We start from the raw sequence: 21,696 nt of genomic DNA, 5'->3' as shown, positions 1-21,696 counted from the left end.
TTACACAATACTTCTACTCTACCGTCAAACTATTTTGATTTTTAGATTTGTTATTATTCCTAACTTTGACCAATAATATTTTTATTAATTAATTTCATGTAATTTTTTTTATTTTGACAAAATTATAATAGAAAATCAGTAAAAATAATTTCGGTTCACTAAAAATAATTTTAGTTCAACAAAAATAAAGTAAAATGAACAAAACCTTATTTTGCTTAGTAAAAATTTCATGCCATAAAGAAGGAAAAACTAAAAATTTATTATTATATCAGTCATAAAAAACAACATTAAACTGAATGTCCTTTTAAAAAATAAAAATAAATAACTGACATATTAATATAAATTAAGTGTCATATATTTACTCATATATTAATACTAATAATATCAATCAATCTATTTAATTATTGTCATGGACGAACGATTAATAGCAAGTACTCCATACATAATCTCTAATAATTCAATTAGCTTAATTCCAATTAAGAGTTTTTTTAATAGCAATCAATTCAATCACAAATAAAGATAGAAGAAAAGGTTAGAATATTATTATTCTTAAATAGTGTATATTGTCATTATCATTATCTTTATCACACCTATTCTCTCTCTCCTTTTTACCCAGATTAACACATCATTAATTATTATAATCATCATCAAAACCATTAACACACATTCTAACTAACATCAAGTACAATATTATTGTATCTAACCTAAAAACTGAAGCTTATTAGCCCAATATGGTAGACCAACTCAACAAAGTAACCCTCAGAATCAATAAATAAATGTAAAATAACCCCCAAATAAATGATTATGATTTTAATTACTTTCTCCATTTTTAAAATTATACCGTGATTCATGTTTATCAATGTATTATATTAACTTTCCATTCAAAAAAAAAAAGTACTGTATTATATTAAGGACTAATATCCCCATAAAAAAAGGACTAATATCTTTAATTATGAATTATTATAAAATGATAAAAAAAATTGATATATATTGATATTTGAAAAGTAGAGAGATGAATCTAACTTTTTTTTTTTTTTTTTTTTTTTGGACGAGAGATGAATCTAACTCGATCTTACTTTAAATACTACTATTTTGGATGTTTCAAAAAGATCTATCCGTTTTAAAAATACTCCGTATCAGTTAATCAATTTGATAAACAAATTTGTAAATAAATCAACAATTTTGATTAAATATGGATCCCACTGTTGATATATTTACAAAAATGACATGACTAGACATAAATGTTGTTTTATTTACCATTTTACCATTTGATAAACAAATTTTATTTATCAAATTAATTAAGTACTACCTCTTTAAATACATAGTATAAGGTATTAATTATCACATTATTAGAAAAAAAATTACTTTATCTTATACTACAACAGTCCATTCATTTGTCAAAAAAAAAAAAAAAAAAAAAAAACAGTCCATTCATTTAATCATGAATGCCTAACTGTATTTCTCTGTTACCTTTTTCTCCAATCTAACACACCTTCCATTCCTCTCTCTTTCCAGAACTTATTCTCAGCTCCATAACAACTCTCTTTCTCTCTCCTCTCATTTTCTCTCTCCTCTCTCTTCGACACCAAACCCTAGAAATCCACTACTCTCATCAATGGCAGCAGCCGAAGAAGCTTTCATGGAGGCGGTAGAAGAAGGATTGAAGCTCTCAAAGAGATTGTACTTCGGCAAAGATAGGTCAGTAGCACCGCCAAAACCTCCGCCATCGATGTCGAAGAATCCGAGCTTTTACCTTCCGACAGCTCCAATGGTGTACGCTGTAATCACCGACCCTGGAATCGTCGATAATCCTGATATTCCGAGCTATCAGCCGTATGTCTATGGTAGATGTGATCCTCCGGCGTTGATTCCGCTTCAGATGAATAGTGTTTCATTGGAGGTTGATTGTTATTTGGATACCGTTTTTGTTAGGGTTTCTGGTCAATGGCGAGTTCATTGTGTTATGGGAAGTAAGGTCTGTGATTGCCGTCTTGCTGTTCCTATGGGTGAGCAGGTGATCTTCGATTTTATTTTATTCTCTCTTCGGATTTTTTAGATTGATTGTATTTTGATTGATTGATGTTATTTGATTCTGAAAAAAAACAAAAAATTTGGAGTGGTATGAATTTGTCTGCCTGTCAGAGAATATAAATTTAGAGCTGTCAATTCGAGTATTCGGGTTATATTAAGTCAGGTCGTGTTAGTATGAGTTATTTTAGACGTATACAATGATATCCGGTTGTGTTGAATAATCTTAGGTCGGGTCAGTTTTTGACAACTCTACTCCGTTCACGTTTAAGAGTTTTCGTACCAAGAAAAATGTTATGTTATGTTTGAAGGCGAAATTTCTTAGACATGAATTTTGTTAGAGTCTTATGAAGAAAAAGTAGCTGCAACTAAGTTGTTACTATATCAAAAACTGCTATAAGTAGGAAGAAAGTAAGCTTTTTTATTTTTTTTTTGTTTTTTTGGAACAGTAACAGTGAATTTATTTTGGGGATAATGATGTAATTTTTTATAGGTATTGACAATCAAGAGAAATGGATTGCTTTATTTTGGAATGATTGAAACAATAATGTACACTAGGGAACATGCCTATCAAATAAGACATTTATAGAGCTCATATGATGCATGGAGTTGAGGCAAGTGCATAAGAGGAAAACTATAGGAGTGTTCTAGATGTATTATACAAATCTAATACTACGTATGAGAAGCTGTTACTCGTACGCTCGAAATCCAGAGCATAATGTTACACTGGCCATTTGCCAAATTTGTTTGAAAATTAGAAGGAGAAAATTCAAGTATCTATTAAAGGGTGTTACTCCCTCCCTCTGTTTTTTTCTTCCTACTTTCCTTTTTTATTTCCTACTTTTGCTGTATTACTTTTATCCCTTCTTATTCCTTACTCTACCACATCGTCCATATTATACTATACTAGGGGAGCCCACGCGCGCGATGCACGCGATATAGTGAGCCATACATCGTTGGAAGTTATTTATTTGAACCTCTAAGTTTACAAACTTTTAGTTGCTATTGCATTAGGAAGAAGCTCAATTCAATTATAGTCATACTAAAATTGTTATGAACAAGGATCTTATCTTGTTCACATAAGGTTTCTCTCGAAATATTTCTATTAAGGAAGCATAAGCTGGTTTTAAGAAGAAAAAAAAAATGGAAGTATAAGCTTAAGATGAGAGACTGTAAGCAGCATAGTACATAAGCCACTAACACAAGTTAAATACACGTGAGATAAAATAGACCTCTGTTTTTGTTCCTAGTAAACCAGAACATGATTCATTTGATCCTAGTTTGACTACAAATTAAGGGTAGATTGTGCATATATTAACAAGGAGAACAAGAGATATATAGACGAAAGTGATGGTGCCGAATAAGTGCCCTTTTTTGCTTCCTTCACTTCCCAAAACGCTGCATTCTACAAGTTCAACTTCAGCTGGATGAAGAGGAGGCCCCACACACATTATTCCTGCTCTTTTATATCAACCACACAATAATAGTCACTGCAAGCTCCATCTCAGTCTTGTTGGTCATCTTCAAACACCACTCGAATCACTCAAGCATATTTCCAATATTATATTCATCTGACAACTCCACTAATCTCATGCTCTCTTTCAAACTATAACTGTATTTGGGTGTCTCCAAATAGCATTGCATATAGTATATTCACCTATTCTTATGTTTTTACAACATAAACAATTAGATTACAAAAACTATACATTTCGTTCACTTTTTTTAAAAAAATTGTATTGCCAATATAAGACCCTATCCAATGGTGAGACTCAAGTGAGTATTTTTAGGAGAGATAGAGTATTTTTTGTAATGTATACCAATAAGTTGGTATCTAAACTTAGCAACTCCAAAAGAAAGTTGCTAAGTTTAGATACTCAACTTTGAGTCTCATTTGACAAAAAGTGTGGGCCCTTGTCAATATTCTAATATATTTTGCAATTTATTTAAGTTTTACCTTTTTTTGTTGTTTTTTTTTAATCTTATAATATTTGGTAGTAAAAAAGAAATGGATTTGGTGGGCCATAAATTGAAAGTGACATTTGTATATTTTAAGAGAGTCTCACCATTAAGAAATTAGACTTCACATGAGTTGCTAAATTGAGAAGTGGGTATGGTATCACCATTGGAGGTAAAAAAACAACTCATTTTGTATTTCAATACTAAAAGTCGAGTCTCACTATTGGAGATGGTCTAAGTACAAGCCAAGGGCATATTTAGAACAACCCATAATTCTATAAGCAAACGCTTGATGACCAAATTAGAGGCCTTATAAAACTTAGAAAATGTGTTTAATTTTAAAAATATTTATTAATTTCTGCAATTCAAGAAACTAACTTCATTCAAAAACATTCAGCAACAATCCAAATAAAGCCAACACAATATGAACCAGACAATATTCAATTTTTAGTATACTCATCTTTACACCTTGAAAGCAGAGAAATAACAAACTTGATATCTTGAAAAAACCTAAAGTTCTTGTAAATGCAATATTGTGCTAATTGAATTGATTTAGGGAAATATCATGATAGGTTTAGAGAAGTAGAGCTTACTTTAAATGTGATCAGGTCAATTAGATTGTTCTAGCACATATATTCACTTGAACTATCATTCTATAAGAAACTTCGGTAGCAAATGAAGTCTATGCACAAATAATATAACTTCGCACATGTTATCCAAAGCCAACAAAATTGATTATATTCTTCCTCATACTATGACTCATATACTCCTTCAGCCCAATTGCAAGTTTGGACTAAAAGATGAAAACTAACATTTATCTCATTGTAACTAACATACATTCTTCAATTATATGGCAAGCAGTAAGAAGGGTATCTGTCCCAACACAACTATTAATTCAAGGTGGAGGGAGTACAACCAACCTCAAACATAAAGTTACCAAATTTTCGTTTAAGCTAGGATTCACAAAAACATGTTGTATACTCAACAAGAAATCACCTTAATGCAGTTCTAAGTTCCTAAACTGTCGCATTCTCCAGCTTCCTTGAGCATATATTTATGCTCAAAATTTCAGCTAATTTGCTTCCAACAACAACATTTTGCCGCACAAGTTCACAACAAGCATTAATCAACCCATCAACCAAAAATAATTAAAAACCCCCCAAAAAATGAAAACCCCAACTTTTTAATTATATAGAAAAAAACCAACATTTGAGACATGTTTTTTGTGAATTTGGATTAACATTAACTGATAATTTTGCCGATTTCTTGTTTTTACCAGAACCCATTGCTTGTACTTAAATGGCAAACAACCCTTGACGAATTTAATTTTGAGATCCTTCATAAATTTAACAGTCTACCTAGATTGAGAAATTGCTATTCAATTTTTTTTTTTTTTTTTTTTATAAAAGTCACCTAACCTTTTAACCTGAATCAATAGAGGAAAGAAAGCTCAGTTTGCAATTCAATGGAGAACTCATAGGCCGCTTTAATTGAGGAGAAAGGTAGAGGATGACAGAGAAAAGGGTGTTAGTTTAAGAGAAAGAAATTGGAAAAGATTAGATTTAAGTATGAACTATAAAAGAGGGTGAACATGTAAATATACATTTTGAAGGATGTAATTGGAAGAACACTATTCATAAGAGTATTCTTCCACTTTTTAATAAGGTAGGGATAATGATATAAATGTCTAAACAATTTTTTCTTTCCTATCCAAAGAGTCGAGAAAGGGGCCCACTTCCTATAATCTCCATAGTTAACCAGTGGAGAATTATTTTTTGGCAGGGAGAAATTATACTGATTGGTGTTCTAGGCCACCTATTAGCCAATTTTCTTCCAAAAGTTTGTGTTTATAATTGAGGGTGACAAATAACTGACAATGAATACAAGTATTTATTATCTAGATCCATCACTGCTGAGATAGAGCACTTATGAGTTTATGATTTTTTTTTTCCAGTTGTATTCATGGTCTCTTATTGTGACTAACTACTGACTCCTGAATTAGTTAAATGACTGTTATTACTAAGTTATACTTGTATAAACCATTAGTGAGTTTTCTTTCTAAGATGATTGGTGTAAATCTCTGACATAAGATGACTGTGCAGACAGCTAGAATATACTTCACTATTTTTCTGATTTTCATCAAATGCTAAAAATTAAAATGTCATCTGCATCTCCTCTCAAACTAATTTAGTTTTAATGTTCTTTAGGAAAAATACACAGGAGTATATGCTAGTTTGTCAATGCTGAACTGATTAAATCTCAATTGCTTACAATGGTTTTGTACGATTTTAGTATGTGAAGGTGTGAATGTGTTTGATGCATGTCTGTCATAAACCAAGTGAGCATTTTCTTCCTTGTTTTAGGATCATGAGATCTCTTCACTAGTATCCCTATGTTAATAGTAATAATTTTCTTTTCTCTATGTACAAGGTTTTTACCCCCCCCCCCCTCTCTTTTGATTTTGTTAATCCTTTCTGATCAGTGTGATCAATCTTTTTATGCATAAATGAATAGTGGGGGTACTACGCGGCTACACGCTCAATAGCTAGACTTTTCTCATTGACTATTATTCATGTAGTTGATCTTAGACTTAATTTAGTTGGATTATTTGTCAATTTCCATTTCGAATCTGTATTCGGTGCTCACTTTGAGCATCGAAGAAGACTAACTCTTATGTATAGCCTTACCTCTGAGATTCAACAATATTACTTTTTAACATTTTAAAATAATTTTTTATCATTTATCATTTTAGCCATAGGTTGTTTTTGAACCTTAAATATCTCATCACTGTCCCAACCTGGTCCTTAACAAGTTAATGTAGTTGGTCTATGCTATGGACTACGGTATTCAACAGATAGATAAGAAACAGAAAACAGAGAAAATAGAGGTAAAGCTTGGATCTTTGATTAATATTCAAAACTAACGGCTACAATGGAGAAAGGTTCTACCTTGGAGGCTACTCTACTATTCTACTGCTACTTTCTATTAATTCCCTCAACATAACCCTCACTCTTACATTCCTCTTTCTTTTATACCAAGCTCTACCCTACCCAAGAAACCTAATCATTAAGAGTTTTGTCCTGTTCTGCACAAGGTGATTGCAGCCCTTTTGCCTCGTCATTCAGTGGGAAATTCTCTTGTTTGTCTTCTTGTGACAGCCTGTGATTGTGCGTCTGCCTCATGCCTTGTGGTTTGCGTCTCCTTTCATACACTTGCATAGTCTGCTGAGGTGATTAAGAGTTTCGTCCTGTTCTGCACAAGGTGATTGCAGCCCTTTTGCCTCATCATTCAGTGGGAAATTCTCTTGCTTGTCTTCTTGTGACAGCCTGTGATTGTGCGTCTGCCTCATGCCTTGTGGTTTGCGTCTCCTTTCATACACTTGCATAGTCTATTAAATTGTGAATAATCTCCCCCTCTTTCCCCTTAACAAGTTAACATCATATAATAGCTGTGATCTCTATTGCTTATTATTGCTGTGATTTCTCCATCCATGTGTTCTCAAACAATCTGTCATTCTAACAGGGTTCAATTCTAGGTGTTGAGATTAATGCTCCTAAAAAGTCTTATCATACTCAACTAGTTTCCAGGGAAGACGCAAAGGATGAAAAGGCATCAGGTGTGGATGATGGAGGATTTTTGAGGCCTGACATATTTTTCTTAACAATTCCCGAGGTGAGTTGTCATCTCCTAGTATGTTTGTAATCAGTTATTTTTGTTTATGAAGAATTGGATCTCATGTGCGTTCTAACCTTTAGGTTGATGGTGGATCCAACCTTAATATCACAATAAGCTGGTCGCAAAAGTTGTTGTATCATGATGGTGAATTCTCTCTGAGCATACCATTCTGCTTTCCCGAGTATGTGAATCCTGCAAGCAAAAAGATACCCAGAAAAGAGAAGATGCAACTAAATGTCCATCCAGGTGATGGAAGTGAAGTCTTGTGTAAGACTATTAGTCACCCTTTAAAGGTAATCTTTTTATATATTATATAGAGTTTGATGATATATGAGATTGTATTTCTGAAATATTTTTAGTATCATTCAGGAACGAAAACGACAAGTGGACTCTCTGTCATTCAAGTATGAGTCAGATGTTCTCTCATGGTCAAATACAGATTTTAGCTTCTCATACAGCGTGAGTTATATATCATTGTCAATTTGTGCCTATTATCCTATATAATAGTACTGCCTGGGTGCTTCCATAGATAGCAGAAGTATATATTGAAGTTACGAGAAATGGATGTACTTAGCACAAACATCTTTTGATGCAAACTTGTGATTAGTATAAGATGTATATTCTAATATCCTTTCTACTTTCTCTCTTTCTAGGTTCCTACAAGCCGTATATCTGGAAGTGTGCTTTTGCAGTCACCATCAATTGAAGATACAGATCAAAGAGAGATGTTTTGTGTGCATCTTCTTCCAGGAACCCTGCAAGGAAAAAAGGTTTGATTTGCTATGTATATGTAATTTACAACATTTAAGCCTAATGAGGAGAGAAAAAAGATCAGTTAATTTCTTTGCATCATGTTGGCTTCCATCTGTCTAAATTAATCTTGAGAAAATATGCACTGAAATTTGCACCTTTTCTCTAGGATGTATATAGTCTAATATGATGTTTCCTTTTTGCCAGGTTTTTGCCAGAAATATCATTTATGTTGTTGATATAAGTAGTAGCATGCAAGGGAGGCCACTTGAGGCTACCAAAAAATCATTGGGTGCAGCACTCTCTGAGCTTACTCCTGAAGATATGTTCAACATAATAGCTTTTAATGCGACGACCTTTCCGTTTTCATCATCTATGAAGCATGCTAACCAGGAGACCATTGAAAGAGCCATACAGTGGATGGATGACACTCTACTGGTCGGGGATGGCACCGAGATTTCTCTTGCTCTTGACAAGGTTGTTCTTTTCTCTTTCATGAATGAGTTTCTCTCTCAGATGACTATATTAATGCAAAATTCTGGAAGGGATTTATTGTCGACAGACTGAAACCTCTGGGTTTGCTTATGCATCTTGTCATTAAATTTGGACTCTGGTGTTGTATACTTGACTCTCATTCAGTTTCATATTCCTGCTTGTCAAGGTTTAGTTGTGTTTTTAACTATGTGTCAATTGAGGCAGTAGTGGAAACCAGATCATAAATGTGATTGTGGATAGATGACGTTAAGATTGCCAAGATTGTTGTGAACTTGTGATTGTGGACATTGGCATTAAAATTACCAATACTCCGGTTGAGTTCACCCCTTTATCTTACATGTTTACCTTTGAGAAGGCACACATGTTTAGCTTTGAGAAGGCACACCAGCTGGGAATGGCTATCACACCCGACATATGCTTGCTATGCCTAACCATTAGTGAATCTTTGCTCACATGTTATTCTTTACTGTGAAATGGCATGGTATCTTTGGAAAAGACTCTTGGTGTTAGTCAAAGAGGCTTGGGTTTGTTCTTAAATATAGAAGTGGTCACAGCCTCACAGGGTCACTTTGTAGGGTTGGAGACGGGAAGGAGACTAATTTGCTACAGAAAAAATGTTACGGTGGCATCTTGTGGGGCATTTGATTGAAATGGACTTTGTAGTTTCTATTCTGCGTGATTTATTGTGGGATGCATTAACATTACTAGCATCTTTACGGAATAAGGCATCTGGTGCTTTGAATAAAATTTCAATCGGGGAGATCAATAGACACTGGACTAATTTGTAAATTTGTTTAATTGTTTTGCATTTCTTTGTGAGGGCATCTCTTGCTGCTTTAATTAAATAATTTTCATATATACTAAAAAGAGATTGATATGCTGCCAGATATGCTGCCAGATCCATCATGTTCCTTTTATACTTTTCGCTGAGGAACTTAGATTAATATCCCCCCTTTTGTTTTCAGGCGATGGAGATGTTATCAGATACGCACAAATCCTTACCTTTGATTTTTCTGATTACTGATGGGGCTGTTGAAGATGAGAGACGTATATGCAAGGTTGTAAAGAGTCGTCTCTCTAGTACAAAAGCCATATCTCCACGCATACACACCTTTGGAATTGGTAAATAGTCTAAATACTGTTCTTTCTTGCCTTGTGGCATTGATGGTGCTCTTGGTAATGATATTGTGTGTTGATAAAACATTTTACGTACAAAATAAACTGCATCGTTCCATAAATGTTGTAAATGTATATTGCATTCTCTATGTCATTTCTATTTGATATTCCTTGCTTTTAGATTCAAGAATATATCAAAGATTAGATATTAAATTCTCCAATTGGATCAACTATGGCAGGGGGTGGGAAAACTTGATTGGCTGTACCATCTTGTTTACTCCTTGCATTGATGCATATGATGATATCTTGCTTAGTAATACCCATTGTGTGAAGTTGCATTTCACTACAATATCTTGGGTCTCTTTGATTATTTCTGTGATTTTCACAAGGGAACCCATCTTTATTATGATTGGGATTTCCAATGCTAGACTATGGTGCTATACATGATGTAATTGAAAATGTTCCATCACTTTGTTGCATTTTATGTGACTTGCACAGTTATGCTACGTGTTAGTGTTGTTTTTTGTTGGTGCAAACTGCAAAGAAATCTTGGCCCCCTCTTTTTACTCTGCATCAGCATCAACTCGCTGTTGTTGATTGAAACACAAAATTATAAATAACTTTAGTGGGTAGTGAACAAATTCTGGGAAAGGTTGTTGCCTATTGGTGTAAGAGCCCTTTATCTTAAATGGGTGAATCTGAAACTCATATATGGTACTGAATGCAGGTATATATTGTAATCATTACTTTTTAAGAATGTTGGCAATGATTGGGCAAGGTCATTATGAAGCTGCCTATAACGCAGGTTAGTCTCATACTCTCATAGTTTTTGATTTGAAACTTCTCCAAGTTATGGAGTCTGCTTGCAGTCAGATGATACAAAAAAATAGCCTATGTGTCCATCTTTTGCTGGTCCAAATCATCAAATTTATGTTGTGTAACCCTTTTTTTATTATCTCCCCTTGAAATCCTCTCTTCTGTTAATTTTTGGGGTGTGTATTTGAAGACAATAGAAATTGACAAGTGAATTAATGTACAATAATATTCAATAGAATTTGGTAATCCCAAACCATACCTAAACCATATCTAAAAATAACTGAAATAAATTTCCAATTGACTATTCTATGATAAGTGTCCTTTGGGTTCTGTAATCATCTAGAGTATAATGTGAGATATTATCATATATTGATTTCAAAAAAATAAAGGGCCTAACTAAGAGTTACATTTAAACATCTGGATATTGGAACATATTGGAGTCCCTGTGGTTACTGGTTAACTTGGAGAAAAATCAGAATGAATAATAGCATTCCTTAGTGTATTGGTTTGGAACTGAATGAAGCAGATTCGTTTCACAATTGTTAGATAAGGAATTGATTAAAAAATAAATTTCCATTTTATTTCTCCCAAATCACATCTTTTTTTGAATTAAGATACCTTTTTTTGTTTCTTGAGCTTTTACTCTCTCCATATTATAGCATTGATCTTGCTTTTTGAGGATGAACTTTGGCCATTAATATTTTTCAATTTATAATTTCGTGGAATATCATTTAATAGATATATTTTTATTTTCATGTTAATCATTCTGTTTTCTTTTCTGGGGTAACATTTGTAGTTAGAGATTGGGCACATAAAGCAAAGTCACAAGTATATATAACATGTTACTTATGTAGTGGCCAGGCTCATGTTAATGTGAAAATATATCTTGCAGGAAAGAGAAAAGGAAATATGTTTTATTTATTAATATTTTATTATTGTTGTTCATGCAGTAAGAGCCTTTCAACTCTAACTCTGATTCTTATTTTATTGTTTTTGGTTTATTCAGATTCGATAGAGTCTCGTTTGCAGAAATTAATTACTACAGCCTCATCTACCGTGCTCACAAACATAACTTTCGACACATTAGATGAACTTGATAATGCCGAGGTTAGTCTCATCTTCTTATTTGTGGACTTCAGAACCTGTTTGCATCATATTGCTCATATCTAATTATATAGGCTCCCCACTATAGACTGTTTTTTATGGTATGCTTCGAGACTTAAAAAAATGAGTTCATATCTTTTTCTATTCTTTAGTTATGTGCTACCTTATTCCTGCTTATAACATCTATATATGCATAGCTTTGATATCAAGTTGTGGAAAGGCCAAAGGGTTATATTTGGTCTCAAATAACGTCTCTATCACTTTATATCTCAGACATTCAGTATACTAGAACATGGAGTTCTGTTCCTTTAATTGATATATAGAGATAAAAGGGATAATTAAACTGATAAGTTTGGCAATAAACAGATTCATTCATGCTCAACTATGGAGTAGTATAGCAAAGGAAAGTATGCATTTGGTGGATCAATGAAATTAAACTTTGTGTCACAGTCTCGAGTCCAGTCCGAGTTTGACACTCATTTCTAAAATTATAAGCATTATAGCTGTAACATTGCTTTATGTACCTGAGTTTGACTAATTTGGTGTTAGACTTGTTTATATCTCCCAAAGGTCCAGTTATGCATGTCTTTGAAACTATTGTATTTGATAGGTCAGGTGCTGTAATATCAGGGTAAAAGCTCTTTTATTTAATCTCTTCTGCTAACATTTACACTAAATGAGTTTGTTGGACTAGCTGTAAAGATTTTTTTTTATGTCCTAGTTGATAACATGCTTATTAGTCTACTGAATGCCATTGCATTTGTTTGCAATCAAAATATCAGGTGCACCCAATCAATGTTCCAGATCTTTCATCACAAAGCCCATTGACAATATCAGGAAGATATAGTGGGAAGTTTCCTGAAGTTTTCAAAGCAAGAGGCATTATTGCTGACATGACATGCTATGAGTTGGATCTGAAGGTTTATAAGTCAAAGGCAATCCCTCTTGATAAAGTAAGATGTCATCCCTGTTTTTATTTCTCTGGCTTTTGAGTCTGTTGGAGGTTTTGCGTTGCCATTTTTTGTACATGTCATATGTGTCAATTAGCATCGTGGGATTGTTGGAACCTGGCTAACCATTAATGCACCTTAAATGATATATCTGTTTGATATTAAATATTTCATTGAATACTGCTAACCATTAATGCACCTATATCTGTTTGGTACTTTGATGTTTCATCAAATACTGCCTTTAAAACTTAAAACAAATATTGCTCCACCTTTTCATCTTGAGTCTTGACATCATTGTTAGTCCACCATTGTGAGATCTGCTCATCTCCATGCTGATAGCATTTCTATTCTAAATTTGAAAATAAAGCAACACAATTTTATCATTAATCTATTATGTTTAATTTAGAATAATTACTTAAAGAACAACTTATCTAGTTTGGTATTAAATGACATTCCTCAGATGATAAGTAAGAAGCATTTAAGTTATACTATAAGACACCTTTGTTCTGAGGCACCAAACCATTTCATGAAAAAAACAGTATACTAGTATAGTAGCCATTGTCAATATGTAGAATAAGTGCACGCACGTTTTGTGTCTCTATAGTTTATACTTCTGACAAAATGAACTAGCATTGCATACATTTTTAATGTTTTTTTTTTTTTTTTGGCTGATTGTTCTATGAAACAGATATTGGCCTTGCAGCAAATTACCATGTGCACATCTGAAGCATGGTTTTTGGAGGATAAGCAACTTGAGACAAAGGTACCTTACTTTATCTTTGGTGCTTTTTGAAGTATGTCTCCTGGACACTTTGTATATTCTACGAAGTATATATTATGTTTTTGCAAGTGCATTTTTGTCTATCTCGCACACTCGTATATATAAATACTTTTATATCTAAATACATGTATGTATAAATATGCATACTTCCTCCTCTGTCATGTAATGTGCATGTGTTGTGAAAATGCAAGAACGCAAACAGAGGGAGTAATTTGTAATATAAAAAGACAGAAAATTAACGTGCTCTTTAAACTGGGTCCAATAACATTCAGAGCTAAAGAACAACGAAGCTATTGGTTATAATGAAAAAGGACTTGTATAGAGCATATACAAAGCGTGCACTGCCAGTAGGGGTATGCATCGTTTGGTCAGGACTGGAATGGATTGGACCCTTGACACGGACAAGACCAAGGTGTCAGGCCGCCGAGGGCTTTTCATACATACTTGATAAAGTTTTAATCAAACCCGCCGTTGTCTTCTCATCCTTGACATTGTAGGCAACATTCCTAGACAATAACAATCTCACTACTCCAAGTGCCTTGCGATCCAAGACCTTCCAATCCTCCTCCAATACCGAAGGGTTTCGTTTCCTCAAAAGGTTGATAAAGATCGCTTTGGTGCAAATAATCCTCTATTTGCATTTTCCAAAACCCAAAATCCTTTTCATCAAACTTCTCAATCCTTACTTTCCAGTCTTCCATTGTTAATCAATCCCAGAATTCAAGATTTCAAATTCCAAAAACAAACAATTGAAATTCCAACAAACAACTCAAATTTTGAACACCCACAACACCAAAAATTGAAACTTTTAACGCCAAAGAATCAAATTTTGGATTTTCAATCTCAAACAATAAGTAATTCCACACAAAATAATCTAAAATTCCACCAAATTAACCTTGGCTCTGATACCAATTGAAAGGATTACGTATGTGCTAGCAAGTTTATGATTAACGACAATTAACAATAATCGAAGAACGAAACCAAGTAAAACAAAGAATAAGAACGAATTTATTGTGGGAACCCGAGTGCTGGGAGAAAACCCGCCAATCCACTATGGAGTAACTTGATGATGATGATTACAAGCTCTCTATACACCATGAAAGCTCACACCTCTCTTAATTCACTCTCTTAAACCCTAAGAAGATGAACTAATCTCAAGAGGCCTTTTCTCTCTCTTAAATCTAACATCATAACCTAATTAATGACACACTTGAGTATATATAGTCCAAATACAAGGCAAATAATCCAAGGGCTAAGAATACAAGTTACTAACAAAAGAAGAAATCAAGACCGTAAAACTGAGGCTCAAGCGCGATAAAACAGAGCCCCGAGAAACCCAGTGGAGCTGCCGCTCCAAAGGACAGGAGTGGGCGCTCTAACAAACTGGAAGAAAATAGCCAAAACGAGCCTCGAAGGAGCGTCCGCTCCTACAGAGAAGAGTGGGCGAGGAGCGGTCGCTCCGAATTCCTGCGCTGGACAGCTTCTCGTAAAACAGCCATATATTCCTTGTTTCTTGGCCAAATTGAGCTTATGATCAGTCGTTGGAAAGCTCTTGAGATAAGCTATCACCTCCAACTTGAATCATCTCAAAATCCTTCCTATATTGAGAGATATGCTCATTTGAATTCAGCCCTTGCCTTTCATTGTTGCTTTGTACCAAGCAATCAACCCATAGCTTAACTACCAAAGCTATGTTCTCCCTTGCCTTCTTGAACCACTCTCCACACACTACAAAACCTAACAATCCCCACCTAGAGGTCGGTTCAAGTGAGCACCTCATTTATACTCAAAACACATTCATTGATGAGCAAAATCTCTCCATAACCCTTCAATTTCCCAACCCGGAAATACGGTTACCTCCAAGAGATCACACACAACCAACTGAACACAACATAATCATCAATCTCCAAAGCACACCATCCACCTCCTAAACACTAAGGAAGCTAGGCACATCCTTACACCAAGGACAAAACACCAAGGTCTACACCAACCTTAATATAAGCACTTTCTCCTCACCAAGAAAGCAATCAAACACACTCTCTTCCAACCAAGAGAGCACCATCACTTCCTCTCAATCGAGGAAGCAACAACCCACACTTCCTTTCTACCAAGGAAGCAAAACTGAGGTCTCCTCCAACCCCGAATCAACATCACAAACAATGGAAAATTTCTTTGTTATCCGAGCACTCCTACCATGCTCCCACCCGAACTTGACACCATCCATGACAACACACGAGCTTTTGGCCTTTCCCTTTGTTTGTGGAACATTCCGACCATGCTCCCACCCAAACACAACACCCTTAGCCCGCTTTTCACGCACAACACCCTTGTGCTCATTCTTCACTCACACAACATCCTTGTGTGACTTCTTCACATCACTCACAACTTCCATGTGATTTCGCAACTCTTGGCTCGTTTTAATGAACGACACCATCTTCAAAGAATCACATCCCCCTTCAACACCTACACATGTGTTCTCCGAGGTGTACAAGGAGCCGGTCAATGTCCCTTGAGCTTCAACAAGAGCTCCCTTGACAATCCTCCATGATCCCCCCTCAAACACACTCTTGTAGCTGGCTTTGTCGAGTTTGGCAGTTTGCTTACGGAAATCAAACTTTTCTTCAAATTTGGGATGTACATGACATCCTTCAACTCCAACAAGCCACCATTCATGAGCTTCACACTCACATCTCCACTCCCCATAACTTCGACACATTCACCATTGCAAGGTGAATATCCTCAAGCTTTTCGAACTTGAACCTCCGAAACAACTCCTTACATGGAGTGGAATGAACCGAAGATCCGGAATCAAAAACCCAAGCATCCACGGAGCACTCCGTGCTTACACATAAGCATTTGAATCATACTCCGTCACCAGTTTGTGGATGCATCCTCATCCTCATCACTCCCTTGGTTCTTGCCTTTCCCCTTCTTCTTAATCTTGGGGCAACTTCTCTTCACATGCCCCTCACCGCCACATCCCCAACACACACATTGGCATTCGATCTTCTCGGCCCTTTACTCTTCGACCTCCCATGATGACTAGCACTCCCACCTTATTGTCTTCCCCTTCCCCTACTCTCAAACGCATATGCCTCACCAGATGCCTCCTCGGATTCTCTTCTTCGAGTGCTCTCACTCAAAATCAAATCCCTCACATCATCAGTCTTTAGCTTCGTCTTCCCCGAAGAGTTGCTAATAGCGGCCACCACCGTTTTCCACGACGTAGGTAAAGAGGACAACAAAATCAATGCCTTCACCTCGTCATCGAACTTAATCTCCACCGAAGACAATTGGCTCAATATCGAATTGAACTCATTCATGTGTTCCGCTGTCAAGCTACCATCACTCATCTTCAAATCAAACAATCGGCGCATCAAGTAAAGTTATGGGTTCAAGAAGGCAAGGGAGAACATAGCTTTGGTAGTTAAGCTATGGGTTGATTTCTTGGTACAAAGCAACAATGAAAGGCAAGGGCTGACTTCAAATGAGCATATCTCTCAATCTAGGAAGGATTTTAAGATGATTCAAGTTGGAGGTGATAGCTTATCTCAAGAGCTTTCCAACGACTGGTCATAAGCTCATTTGGCCAAGAAACGAGGAATATATGGCTGTTTTACGAGAAGCTGTCCAGTGTAGGAATTCGGAGCGGCTGCTCCACTGGGTTTCTCGGGGCTCTGTTTTATCTTGAGCCTCGGTTTTACGGTCTTGATTTCTTCTTTGTTAGTAACTTGTATTCTTAACCCTTGGATTATTTGCCTTGTATTTGGACTATATATACTCAAGTGTGTCATTAATTAGGTTATGATGTTAGATTTAAGAGAGAGGAAAGGCCTCTTGAGATTAGTTCATCTTCTTAGGGTTTAAGAGAGTGAATTAAGAGAGATGTGAGCTTTCATGGTGTATTGAGAGCTTGTAATCATCATAATCAAGTTACTCCATAGTGGATTGGTGGGTTTTCTCGCGGCACTCGGGTTCCCACGGTAAATTCGTTCTTGTTCTTTGTTTTACTTGGTTTCGTTCTTCGATTATTGTTAATTGTCGTTAATCATAAACTTGCTAAGACATACGTAATCCTTTCAATTGTTATCAGAGCCAAGGTTAATTTGGTGGTATTTTGGATTAGTTTGTATGGAATTTGCTTGTTGTTTGTGATTGAAAATCCAAAATTTGATTCTTTGGTGTTAAAGTTTCAATTTTTGGTGTTGTGGGTGTTCAAAATTTGAGTTGTTTGTTGGAATTTCAATTGTTTGTTTTTGGAATTTGAAATCTTGAATTCTGGGATTGATTAACAATGGAAGACGAGAAAGTAAGGATTGAGAAGTTTGATGGAAAAGATTTTGGGTTTTGGAAAATGCAAATAGAGGTTTATTTGCACCAAAGAGATCTTTATCAACCTCTTGAGGAAACGAAACCCTCCGGTATGTTGGAGGAGGATTGGAAGGTCTTGGATCGCAAGGCACTTGGAGTAGTGAGATTGTCATTGTCTAAGAATGTTGCCTACAATGTAAAGGATGAGAAGACAACGACGGGTTTGATCAAAACTTTATCAAGTATGTATGAAAAGCCCTCGGCGGCCTGACAAATGGTATCAGAGCCGGGTTGGTTCAGTCCGGGGCAGGTGGCTGCCATGGAGTATGTGGGGGTGTTCCTCGTGTGTCCTCGAAGTTTGGTGATTTGTGCCCTTTGTGTCGAAAGTCCTCTTGATGGTGTTCAAGCTGGTAGGACCAGGGGATGTCCTGTAACCGGTGGGGTTTCCCTGTAACTCGTGGTTGGAGCGAGTGGACATGGTCTGATGGTTTGCGGTGAGCCTGTAACCGGTGGGGTTGCCCTGTAACTCGTGGTTGGAGCGAGTGGGCATGGTCCGGTGGTTTGCGAACCATGGTAGCCGATGGTGTATCGGCGGTACCGAAAAAATGGGGGCGAGTAACAAATCGGGTTTATTGTTCAAGGGAAGGCCATGAGTGGTGATGTGGTCCTTGGTCTGAAGGAAGGATTGTTCGGAATTTCATCCCAAATCCCACATGGAAGAAATAGCAATGGAAGGGGCTATTTATAAAGTGATGCTCAATACACTAGAAAAAGGCCTTTTGGGAAGGAGCCCAAAAACAAAACCGTGCGGGCTTGGCCCAAAGCGGACAATATTGTACTAGTGTGTGTATGAGCATGGTTCAACGGCCTGACACAATGGCCCAGTCTCTGGTACTTGAAAATCCTTGATTCCGGTTTTCTATACCTGGAAAAATCCAGTCTAGAACAGGGACTTGGTATCCCTTAAAAATATTTTTTGAGTGAAGGTCTATGTTGAAATCTTATTCGTATGACTTATTCTTTTTATTAGTGAAAATAATGTACTTGTGTATTGTGATTAGGACATATGAAATGCTACTAACAATCTTGTGGAAAAGAAATTGCGAATATTATTTATTTTAGAAATGTAAAATCATGGAACGGGCCCTGAAATTCTGGTTTGGAACCGGTCTGAAATTATTCTGGTTCGTTGTCCACTGAAAAATGGCAGTTCTTCCAGGCTGGTTTTGTATGATTAATTTTCGGTCTGCTCTGGGTTTTATCACTTTGGATCTTTATTTTTTTTACAAATATTGGCTATGCATAGACTTGTATTTTTAGAGAGAGAAGTATGTAGATTATAATTTCAAAAACAGGAAAATAATGCTTTGTAATTATTGTAACAAATATTGCTCCGTTAACATAAATTTCAAACTCAAAAAAGACAAATATGAAAATTTTACATGTAATTTATGAACAATAAAAGTTGAAATTCTTAATTATCCATCAGAACAGATCTATCATCAAAAACCAGAGTCGTTACAATTCTATAAACATTCACTGGAGATATTTAAACCAGCTAATCCTATGTAAACTGCTCAAGGTTGACTAAATGGTGAGTTTGCAGAAGTAAAGGGTGAAGCTTTGAGAGGAAGGCTAGGAAAGAGTTGCAAAGTTGCAAAGAGGGTAATAAGATATCTGGGAAAGTAATTGATGGAATTCAAGAAAGCAGAGGGAAAATATGGTTTGCTACTCTAGAGAGATAAATGCAAAGAAGTTTTGGGGAGGATAAAAGAACTTGATTTGGGTTTGAATTCAAAAAAAAATTAACTTCACGTGATATCTTAATGCAAAAGAGTAGACCTAATATGTTGTAAACATGAACTTTTAATTTGGCCGTGTACTGTTAGTATTACATTGCTATGTTTAGTTCACTTTATTGTTGCTTATCTCATCTGAGACTTATTTTTTCCTGCTTTGATATGATTGCTTAATTTCACTAACTTTGACCTTTTTATGTACGCTAATCCTTAAGGAAAAAAAATATTAAATGAGGTTTTATTAGATCTGTATAAATTTGTATTTTCCAAGTACGTATTTTTCATAATTTTATTAATTACAAATTTAAAGATATTTGACAATAAAAAATTGAAAATTATATGATAAGGTCTGATCAATTATTTTTTTAAAAAAATCTGATCTAAAATAAGTAATTAAACACACATGCAAAGAGAGTTTTGCATAAACCATGGTGATGAGATATTCAAACAATGATGCTGTGAAGAGTGTGAACTCTTTGCTGCTGTATGAACTGGATCTTTTATATATAAGGCCTTGGAAGATCATATTAGTTCTTTGGTAGCATCTGTACAGCAGTTCAGTACTACAATGCTTCAATTACTCATACTTTATAGCAGTTTGTAATTTACACTAATTATTGTCTGCAATTATTCTTTGATTGGCAGGTTGTAAAACTGAGCATTCAAAATGGCATTGTCTCAGAATATACATCCATGGCCATATTCATGACTGAGACCCTGAATAAAGAGGCAGAAGTAATTGCAAAGCAGGTATTGTTGAGACATCACTTAGTCACTTACTATATTATGAATCACTTATACACTTGTTGGGTATTATGGCATTGTCTCAACTCTCAAGAACCTTGAATTCCTGCTCCATGTCCACCCTCCAAAGTATTGTTGGAATCTTAACTGAGCACCTGGTAGTGCTGAGGCAGTTAGCAGGAAGGAGAAAACCATTTTGAATGCTGCATTAGTCTGTAGACCCAATACCCTTACCTCTTGTAACATCAGAGAGTTGGGGTATGTGGCACAACCTTTTTTTTTGGTTAAAACCCCGTGACCAAGAAGGAAAATTGCGAGATCTACATATTGTTTGTCCAATGACTTTTGATCTCACATCTCAGGGACTCAGGCATTCCTCATAATACTTGAAATTACATATCAGTTCAGGGATTTTGAAATAGATTGGGATCTTAATATATTCATGAGCATATTTCAGGTGTTTTTCAATGTTTAAATGTTGAGGGTGTGGGCTAGCATTTATGTTGTAGGTTTGTAGCTTATACTTATAGTAGTGTGTTTGTTTGTGAGCAGAAGAAAACACCGAGCAAAGGTGAAGCAGAAAAGACAGACCCTGAGCCCAAGAGACTAAAAGTGTTGAGAAATATTGGCATTGGGTTCGGAAATAAGAAGGCAACCGCTGAAAATATCCCTCCAGGTTTTAAAGAACCAAAAATGCCAGAACCAGCTGAAGTGTTCGCAAGGGCAGCCTCAGATTGCTGCACAACAATGTGTGGATACTGCTGTTGTATGTGCTGTGTACAGGCATGTTCGAAGGTCAATAACCAATGTGCTATTGTTTTCACTCAGCTTTTCACATCCCTCGCTTGTTTCGGCTGCATTGCATGCTGTACAGAAATATGCTGCTCAGGATACAATAACTAAATATTACAGACCGTACAGTACATGGTATTCTCACTTCAATTATGTCTATACTTTTTAGGGACTTGTGTTATATGTTAGATTCTTACTGTAAATTACCTTTTTATTTTTAGTTACTTGAGATTTTGTGAGTAAATAAGTATCACTTATATGAGAATAGCTGACTTATTCAATTTATGCAACTTTCATCAGCAAAAACATTGTATACAGCAGAAGTGCTATCTATTGTTGATGATCAATAGAAATGTTCCAAATTCAAATTTTGATAATT

The 21,696-nt window shown here is 35.5% G+C and overlaps 1 protein-coding gene across 1 annotated transcript; it reads left to right on the top strand.

The window, feature by feature from the left end:
• Window positions 1-1,448: 1,448 nt before the first annotated feature.
• LOC145580018 (uncharacterized) lies at window positions 1,449-21,694 on the top strand. Its single transcript, XM_081637334.1, has 13 exons — window positions 1,449-2,014; window positions 7,507-7,656; window positions 7,740-7,952; window positions 8,029-8,118; window positions 8,313-8,429; window positions 8,617-8,886; window positions 9,870-10,026; window positions 10,748-10,825; window positions 11,843-11,943; window positions 12,723-12,893; window positions 13,579-13,653; window positions 20,427-20,531; window positions 21,078-21,694. Exons 1-13 carry the CDS (start codon window positions 1,616-1,618, stop codon window positions 21,426-21,428), a joined length of 2,277 nt encoding a protein of 758 aa, XP_081493460.1. The 5' UTR covers window positions 1,449-1,615; the 3' UTR covers window positions 21,429-21,694.
• The last annotated feature ends 2 nt before the right edge of the window (window positions 21,695-21,696 follow it).

This window comes from Chenopodium album, chromosome 14 (genome assembly GCF_948465745.1).
Source record: "Chenopodium album chromosome 14, dcCheAlbu1.1, whole genome shotgun sequence".
NCBI classification, from domain to species: domain Eukaryota; kingdom Viridiplantae; phylum Streptophyta; class Magnoliopsida; order Caryophyllales; family Amaranthaceae; genus Chenopodium; species Chenopodium album.
Note: the sequence above shows the minus strand (reverse complement) of the source record. Positions and strands in the feature narration are given on the sequence as shown.